The sequence below is a fragment of the Plasmopara halstedii genome (assembly GCF_900000015.1).
Source record: "Plasmopara halstedii genome assembly, contig: Scaffold_323, whole genome shotgun sequence".
NCBI classification, from domain to species: domain Eukaryota; phylum Oomycota; class Peronosporomycetes; order Peronosporales; family Peronosporaceae; genus Plasmopara; species Plasmopara halstedii.
The window spans coordinates 1822103-1831772 of NW_020187244.1; the positions used below are offsets into that span (position 1 = coordinate 1822103).

At 44.7% G+C, this 9670-nt stretch overlaps 2 protein-coding genes across 2 annotated transcripts; one reads left to right on the plus strand and one right to left on the minus strand.

Moving 5' to 3' along the window:
* Positions 1-4247: 4247 nt before the first annotated feature.
* Positions 4248-5327, plus strand: PHALS_08860 (-dihydroxy-2-butanone-4-phosphate synthase; the record flags this gene model as incomplete). Its single annotated transcript, XM_024724284.1, has 1 exon — positions 4248-5327. The coding sequence occupies one exon, from the start codon at positions 4248-4250 to the stop codon at positions 5325-5327; it is 1080 nt and encodes a 359-aa protein (XP_024575176.1).
* Positions 5328-5427: 100 nt separating this feature from the next.
* On the minus strand, positions 5428-7314 carry PHALS_08861 (protein disulfide-isomerase domain; the record flags this gene model as incomplete). Its single annotated transcript, XM_024724285.1, has 2 exons — positions 5428-7018; positions 7109-7314. The coding sequence occupies 2 exons, from the start codon at positions 7312-7314 to the stop codon at positions 5428-5430; spliced, it is 1797 nt and encodes a 598-aa protein (XP_024575177.1).
* Positions 7315-9670: the final 2356 nt, after the last annotated feature.

The window sequence follows — 9670 nt, forward strand, 5'->3', positions numbered from 1 at the left end:
TAACCCAAGGGGCTACAGATTGGTCGAATGAATAACTGGGGCTGCCCACGAGGGAATGTTCTTTCCTGGGGGGTCTCTCCAGCCAAGATTACCTTGCAGCGCATGTGCAGCTGAAGGTCATATCTGGGATTGAAGCGAGATCCAAGCCACCTTTATGCGGAGGAATAAACCACCAAGTCTTGGGCAAAGCACTGGAGGTCTTGAACCGGCAAAAAAAGCGCAAAATGAGCTTTATAAACTGGTCCTGGAATCCAGTTGAGGGGACGTGACAGACGCTAGCCGAATACCATAGCGTTGGTAGGATGATTTGCTAAAGTATCACCACTTGTCCACGCAGTGTACGAGCCCGGTATAGCCAAAGTGAACACTTGATTTTCATTTCCATGATTTAATGTTGAAGTCGATCCGCATCACTATGGGTCGGGCCGTAAAGTATGCTCAACAGCTTAGCGCGCCTAATGTTTCCAACCACAATCACTCCCAGCTTGGTTAAGGACTGGCGCAAAGGTTCGTTCTCAGTCGACCAGGGGTGTAAGGAACGTATTACCGTTTTGTCCTTGTTGAGTCGCATTTCTGAAGCCACACAGAAGTCTTCCACTTGGTTTAAAAAAAAATTGGTGTGTTTGAGGTCAGAAAGAAGTCCGGTGCAGTCATCGGCAAAGCTGATCACCGTACTCTCACTGCGAAGTCCGTAATTTTGTAGTTTTGCCTTTAGTAGGTTCAACAAAGGTTCGATAAAAAGCACAAATTCAAGCTTGCTCTGAGAGAGACTTTTGATTTCCCTCCTGGGTGGAGCGTACACCTCATCTTTCATGTGTTTGCTATCGTGGACTTATTGAGTTAAAGCTTCCTTTGCACGAGGTGCACGGCAACCCCGTTGTCAATACGACAACTGAGTCTCAACGAGAATGTCTTCCTTAAAAATAGAGCCCAAGCTGTTTGATTATCTCTTTTCACGATAATCAGACAAGGATGAAAGGTAAATATCATCAGAATGACACTGAAGGAATAATGCATTTTGGGTAGGTAGCGGTCATTGGTCGCGTGAAGGCGTTCACATACTATGTGAGTGCACTGATGAGACAAAGATTGGGACGCCTTTAATAAGCGTCGTGGAAGCACGCTTAGCAGTCAGCCCTTCAGGGGTCGGAACAAAAAAGCCTTCTATTACTACAAGACAAATCGAGATGAATTTAATCCAACCATGTTGTAAAAGGAGTTGCGCGTGCGAGTTCCGTAATTGAAGGCCGCTGGCAAGGATCAGCAGTTGCGTACAATAGATCTGTATTTAAAGCATTCCTCAATGGTTAGTCGTTCGGCAGCAGACGTCGCGGATGTTTGCACCGCCTTATCGTGTATGCTAATCTACCCATGAAGGGAGGCGAGATTAAGAAATTATGATCAGATTCCCTTCGCCGCGAACAAGCATCCCGAACGTCGTAACTGAATCAATCGTCATAGAAAGGCAGGTTCCTATCGAGAATTCTACATCTACCAACCTCTTTTCGAGGGTAATGTATTATCCGCAAATTGCCAGTTTTGTTACGCGAGGGTTAATTGCACGGAAAATGGAAGTCTTAAAGCGCGACAGAATCGATGGACCACAGCTATGCTGCGACAAAGTGGTGATTTCTAGCTGCTGAGCAAAGCCGTGGTACTCGCACATGTTACATCTTCGGTAGTATCGAGCATCTGCGCCCTGCGTGCTCCCTCCTTTCATGGCAGAGTGGTATGAACGGTCAAGCTCTCGCGTAAGGTTGGTAGAAATGTTCAGTCCCAAAAAGCACAGTCAGCCTGCTGAGAAACCCCAAATTTTATCGCTACTCGAAGAGACCGAAAACGATAGTACACAGCCCAGGGTTGTTGGTTATACATAACGGTCTTGCACTTCGATGCGCAAAAATGTTCTTATGAATTTAAGAGCGTCTTCCATTGACGTATGCATGACTGTGGAAAGCAGTAGACAGTACGGGAACGCATTGAATATCTCAAATAAAGATACAGTGATCATGCGTTCTGCATCGTTAAAGATTTTTCAGAGCTCTCTGTAAACTTTGGATATAGAAACGTTTTGGATCTTGAACCAGGATTTAAGTCACGATCTCATTCTGGGTGTGGCCTGACCGGAGCGCCATTGGCCATAAGTAGCCTGAAAGTTGGAGAAATAGGTACAACGCATTTCCCTTATTGTGGAGCTCTAGTAAATCGTTAGCAAGCCTCAGCTGGAAGAAACTTGTGTAAATGCAGACATATATCTGTGGAGTCTTCGGTACAGGACTTGGCATAGTTCGAACTGATGAGCTGCGATGTTGGTAAGTATTTTAAATAAAGATCGAAAGGCAGAAGCGGTAGTGAGTCGCGGTCTCAGGATGGGACAGAAAAATTTGGGCCTACGAATGTATATATGCTACGTTAGGATGACCGAAGAACGGTAGTGGTAAGCTTTAGTAGCAGCTGTAAGCTAATGTCTCCTGTGTCAGAGCCGGTCTTACCAGGCAACGGTAAGTCGCAACTTGAAAGACCATCCCCTGATTATTTTGCGATGTTCGTTCTTGTTGTGATTCGACAGTTTCAATTAGTCAGCGCTTCCGCGACGCGCCCACCATGCGGAGATATTGATTCTTACCGAAAAAAATGCTTTCGGATATACCGGGGTATTCCTGGAGGTTTAAAGTACCCAGGCTGAATCTTTATTAAGCTTAACGCTTATTCCTTTGGGAATACGCGCAAAAATTGTAATTTGGGACAATCACCAACATAGAGAAAATAGGATGTGCTGATCTTTTCAAGGATGAGCCCAATAAACAACACAATCGCAGATCACCGAGTTCAAAGAGTAGAAAAGCTATCCTCACATATTCTGGATTCTATTTATTTTTGGTGAGGGAATATCACATCGTGGCGACACAATACCCACTTGATATGATGCCGGGTCGTGAAGAAATTAGTTTGGCTACTAAAACCAAAATATTTATCGCACTCCTACGGCTTTTTACCAAGGGATCTTGAAATTATTCTCCGTGCGCAACACGAAGTGGGTTTGGTGATACTTTTTTCATTTTGTATAGGAAAGGCTTACGTCAAGTGGCGAGTAGTGTGCTTTTATTCACCTTAATATAATTCAAAACCGGGGCAAATGCTGAATTCTAGATATAATCACAACAGCATTACAACTCCGACAGCATGGTTGTATGTACCTCCTTTATGCTCTTGGTATAATTAGTGGGTATTATTCGCTGCCAATGATGGGTGATATCCCTGCGGATCGCACCTTTGACAAGAAAGGCTCGAGAAAAACGATCTACCCGAAGTTTATTGAAGTTTAAAATATCACTCGGGCAAGCACGAGGCACTGATACTCCATCTGGATAACAACTGATCCAAGGCCATTCTAATCGCTCTTGTAAAGATCAAACGGATCATAAAAGATCACACTGTAGCTAATTGATGTGCTTTCATGGCGCCTGAAGAGGTACTGCTAGTGGTATTTCATCATTTTTAAATTGCGGGTGAATACCTCTGTGTAAACCACTATGAGCCCATAGGCCGCCAGTTGTGCTATCAATTGAAACAAACCAAAGACGTAAGCGTACCGAGCGTTTTCGGTTGTCTGATGGATATATCATGTTTCAAAGTATGCAACCTTACTAAGACGTGGTCATCGAATTGACGAAATGTGCTACCAAGTTTAATGGGATTATCATGCACATCAGACTGTAGAACTTTTGACTGTACAAGTCCGCTGTAACTATCACACAGATGTACGCTTCATTCGGTAGCGAAACTGAGGTCACCTCAAATTGCTACCAAGTTCGCTCTATATACTTCAATGATTAAATCCTATTTGCTGCATAACGCGAAGCTAGCAGCCTACGTGTCCCATTGACATCATGATTCAAGGAGCCATCATTCTCAGTTTGGCACAATCGTATTTACAGTTTACAAGAGATAACTGTTAAATGCGGTGAAAAACATATCTATGACTTGGTCAACATTATTATCCAACCAGTTATAAGTTAGTACTTGGCTAAGCAAACGTTTATTAGGTATACAGGGTTATGAGCTACCCGGATATGAGTTATCCGAGGGACGACTTTATGTTGATTTATGAAATTGTGTACTAGACACAATACTTTCACTACATGATATTTAGAGTTTAACTCGCCTGTCAACTTACCCATCAAAATTGCAAATTGTAACGTCCATCGTCAATGCAACGGCGGCCAAATCAGTTGTCATCCTGCATCATGAAATCGAACGGTGTCTGCTGCGCCGAGAATACTGGCACTTCAACTATTGATGAGGCACTGGAAACAATCCGAAGCGGTGGGTTTGTAATTGTTATGGACAATGAGGATCGCGAGAATGAGGGTGATCTCATTGCTGCTGCCGAGTACGCGACCGAGGAGCGCGTCGCTTTTATGTTGCGCCACTCGACGGGCATCGTGTGCGTTCCTGCACTCAGAGATCGCATCAATGAGTTGCAATTACCTTTAATGGTGGAAAACAATACTGAAGTACACAAGTGCAAATTCACAGTGACTGTAGATTTAAAGGAGGGCAACTCAACGGGCGTCTCAGCGGCGGATAGAGCGCGGACAATTCGTGCATTAGCTGATCCAGACGTGGGACCCACGGCGTTCAACCGTCCTGGTCACATATTTCCACTGCTGGCTCAAAACGGAGGCGTTTTGTTGCGGGCTGGTCACACAGAGGCGGCTACGGACCTCGCGCGCTTGGCTGGCGTCAAGCCTGTAGGTTATATTTGTGAAATGACCGACGAAAATGGACGAATGTTGCGTCGCCCTCAATTACAAGAGTTTTCTCAGAAGTTTGAAGTGCCACTTATCACAATTTCAGATCTGATTCGCTATCGCTGCCGGACTGAAAAACTTGTGCAGCGTACAAAAGTGCAGTCAAAGGTAGTAACTCCACTTGGTGAGTTTTTTTCTATGGAATACATATCCCTTATCCAGCCAGATCAGATGTATCATGCACTTGTATACGGTGAGGTGGATGGCAAGAAATGTGTGCCCGTCTTTCTTGTGGAAGATGGCTTTGAAGCAAGCTTACAGGCGTCATGGGCACAGAAATGTATCGCTTCTCATGATTTTGGTGTCTTGATTTATATTCAAGGCTCGACTAAACTCTTGCAGATAAGTGGTGAACTCATGGCCCGTCAGAGCATTTTTGGCATGGCAATGCAAATTCTTCGCGACCTTAACGTGGAATCAGTACAACTACTTATATCTAAAGATGTGAATTCTGATCCACACGGCTTTGGGGTTGAAATCTCAGGCATTGAACGCTTGAAAATGTCAGCATAAAGTGATAGATAGGACAATTTATACCGGTAAAAACATACCATCAAACTTCTTAACGAATGTATATACTGGACCAAATTGTCATTGATTGTTACACAAATGATTAATTCCGTGGGATCTGGCGGTACGCCTTCGGCTTCGAGCGCGAGCGCGCAAACAATAGGTAACCACCCACGGCTGCAACTGGGAGAATGTACCATGCGAACAACGTGACAGGAGGAGCACTTACTCCTTGCAATCCATCGTGAGGTTCCGCTTTCGTATTAGCAACTAGATCGAGAGAGTTTGCAGCGTTCTTAATGCCAAGCTCGGCATCCTTCGGAGTGTAGTCGTCCCCTCCCTTTGGCTCCGCCGCAATCGTCGCCGATTTTTTCTTTTCTTCATCAAAAGCTTTCGGAGCTTCCGCAGCGGTTATAGTAGCATCCGTCTCCTTACGCAAAGCCGCAGCTGTTGCTGCCGGTATAGATACCGGTACTTTCTTAAGAGGTAGAGCCACGTCATAGTAGGCAAACGTCCGTCTAAGCCACTTGTCTACTTCCACGAGTTCCCACGCAGCTTCCGTGCCACATGTTGGACAAATTTCAGGTTTTGGCCATATGGGATGATGCAGACGTTTGTTTACCGAATTATGCTGTTCCCATAGCCAGCGACGCAAAACCAGTGGCTTGTCTTCAGCATCTTGAATTTTCTTGACGGCTTCAATCGTATTTTCTTTTAAAAAGTGGTCCCGACAGTCAGCGCAACCGAAAAAATGCTTCATAAATCGACGAATAGACGCAACGACAGACACCATTAGATCAGCGCTGCGTGTCCCCGTCTCGGGTGGGTTTAATGTCAACATATGGAACATGGTCCACTGACCACACGTGTATGAGGCACATGCTTGATACGTGGCTCCCTGGCCCAGAAATAGATTGTTCAGTCGCTGCCACTCTGGAACGCTGATGTTGGTAAAATTATAGCTTGCTTCTTCAGATTTAAATGCTGCAACCGAGCCCTCTTGCCATTGCTTTACAGTAGAATCCCACGTGTCAAAGTCTAGTAACTCCTTTTCCTTTACTTTCTCGTACAAAGGCCGAATGATCTTACGATTGATTGCACCGGGAAAAGTCTCTGAAACCACCTTCAGCCAGTTTTTTAGCGCATCAAACTCGTCGCCTTCCATTACATCACCAGCCATGAATACGCCTTGCTTCAGCCCGAAGACAAAAGCCGACGCTGCGTCTTGGATACGTGTCGTCTGATTCATTGGAAGCGTCGACTCTTCCCAAATTGCTGGTTCCGTGACATTTGGGAATACAATATCGTCTTGTCCCTTAGATGCATCAGTGCTATTACCAGCGTTCTTCTCCTTTTCAGCCTTTTTCTCTGCTTCTTCCTTTTCCTTTGCTTCTTTCGACTTGTACCCGGGTGGCCAAACACCAGTTGTGTTAAATGTCACCTCGGCGATCACGCTATCGACGTAATCTTTTACCTCCTGAATGGTATGAGTACCGATAATTCGCTTGTTTTCCATCTTTGGATTTCTCTTATCAAAATTAAGCGTCATCAATGTTGGAAATCCTGTGATTCCAACACGACGACACTTGACGTGATCCATGCAGCTGATAGCTCCAACATACAGCGTTCCCTTTTCTTTGTAATACGCAGCGAGATCGAAGTACAAGGGTGCAAATTGCTTGCAGTGTGGGCAACTGTGTCATAGATCATTAGTCCGTCAGTGCTAAGTGCATTGCATTGCTGATTTAAGTATAAAGAACCAATTAATGATCTTCAGAACGTACAAAGGATGGTAGAAGTCGACGATCCATGGTTTGTCTGTTTTATTCAGGTGTTGATCCCAATTCTTGTCCGTCAGGAACGTGATGTTTGGATGATTTTCAGGAAAAAGCGGCTCGCCTTTTTCCTTAGGATTGACGGCTGAGCCTAATACAAGAGCTGGCAGTGCGAGTAGTACTACTGCTGACGTAAGCACCATTAGCCGCTTCATTGTAAAAGATAGAAGAGCGCTCGGAATGACGAATGGAAGAGTGGCATGGGAGTTTTCCAATTCGATGGGTATTTATTAATCTTTCGAAGACGGCCACATATCCGCCGGCTAAATGAGCGGGTATAAGGTGTTACAGGTGGGCTGGCTTTCTGACGCCTACTTCGAAATCTGATCAAAACTGTTGTTCTATCGCATTGTGTTGACCACACGAGAACCCAATTTAAAGAGGTAAATTACTAAATAACATGCTCTAATGAAAATACTGTTGCACTGTCGATATTCTGAATTATTCCTTATGTTGCGACATAGATTTCCTTGATGGTGAGTGCCAAGTATTGGCTTGATATCTTCATTTTTGCTTTGGGAAATTCACCGACCGCCATAAATTGAGAATTGATAGACTTGTATTGAAGAAAGGAAAGACACAAGAACATATGCCTTACGCGATACATTAATTAGGGAGTAAGTTTGTCGTAAAAAGTTAACGTATATATTGACTGACAATTACATTTGAGTAAATCGCTTTTTGATTGTCTGCATTTCTGAACGCAGACATTCCGCGTCAAAAATATTTCTGCGCAAAGTTCCTCTTCATCGTCACCATGTCATCAGTTTTCGCCATCGAAGTACACCTCTGACTATCAACATTTTCATCATCACAAGTGACCAATACACGCCAATACATTTGAGGATGCAGGGAGACGGCAAGAATCCCAGATCAGTATGAAATGAATCTGTAATTGTCAGCATGCGCTGGTCATTCATGTCATTGTAGATAATATTTGTGATCCTGATCGAACACAATTGAAGACAACGCAGCAAATCTCACCACTGCAATCATTCTGCTGCGTCTGAGAATTCTCGTGCGTCCAATGCCGACTAATCGAATATGCAACGGAAAAGCCACAATACCTCAACTGTTAACACCAGCTCCTGTGCTAGCGCAAGTATCAGCAGATGCGGTTTCAGATTACGAAATGGTTTCGTACTCGTAATATATATAACGGAGCTGGCCGAATAAAAGATTTGAGTACAGTCGATGTCTTAAACAGTCACTATAAGACCGGCTTATATTTCAGGTAATAGACAATATCCCTTGTTCTCACGAGGCAATCTCGACGATGGCATGCCAAAACCTAATCGAACTCAGCGCTAAACGAGGAGCGATCAAGCGGATCTAGGAAGTGGCGGGCAACGCAACATCGCGAGGGGTGGTCCACTTTCAGAAGATGATACTTCACGTGGATGGGGCACCCATTCAGAAGTGTTTGCGTAAGAATGACGAGATTCTGGCTGCAAAACCACACCAGAGGTGCCTCGGTGGTGATTGGCGCAAGCCTGTTTCCCTCAATATTATGACCATACTCCTCGACGAGTTCGTTTCGAAAAGACTTCGCAGCGAAAAAATCACCCGTGTCTGGATTGTCGACATGACTCAAGCCATCTGCACGTCGCTGTACATGACGAAGGAGAGCCCAAAGCCATTTACGGCATCAACACATCGACTCGCTTGCTTCATTGACCAATTTTGTTCCTGGCTCCGCCGTAGGACTAATCTCACTATTCTCACGGACGACCAATCTCGTTGCACAAGCGATCTCCCACACACGGTGCTTGCTGGTGCAAACCTCAGCATGAACTGCGAAAAGACCTTCTCATGGAAAAGTCAGTAGTCAAATTTGAAGACGCGAGAGTCATGACCGTCGATTTCAGCGGAGCATGGCATGTAATTTGGCTGACGGGATTTGTGTCGATGAGCAATACTTTCATTGTTGCCGTAACGGCGAGTGGGAGTATACGAATTCCCGATTCCATCTGTAAGCCGGCCGGATCGTTTTCAGAAGATTGATGGTGTTTAATCACCAATCAGCCGCAAATGTGGGCTGACAGCGCGTGTGTTGAAGCGGTGAATTGATCTCCGATTTCCATTTCGACGTAACTGATGTCGTCTAGTTTGCAGTTCGATGACACATCTTGCAATAGCAGAAGTAAAAATGGCACCAAAGCTTAGTGTAGGTACGAGCTGAAAAATCTAGCAGCAGTATTGATAACACAAAGCGATTCAGCATACAATAGTGACAGTGAGAGACACTATCTCGTTCAGGACTCGATAGTAGCACACAACTTCAAGGACAGGTGTCAGACGCGTAAGATCAAAATATGTGTTGTTTCTGGCGAACTCAACACCCGTTTTTTGAGACATCTGACAGTGATCAAAGTCGAGGCTGGTGATGTCGCAATCTACAGAGGTCTCAAGGACATTCTGAATGCTGAGACCACCGCGTGAAAGGAAAGTAATCAAGCCTTTTTGATAATAGTCCGATCCCTTAAGTGAAAAGTTGTTCGTAGCTGGGTC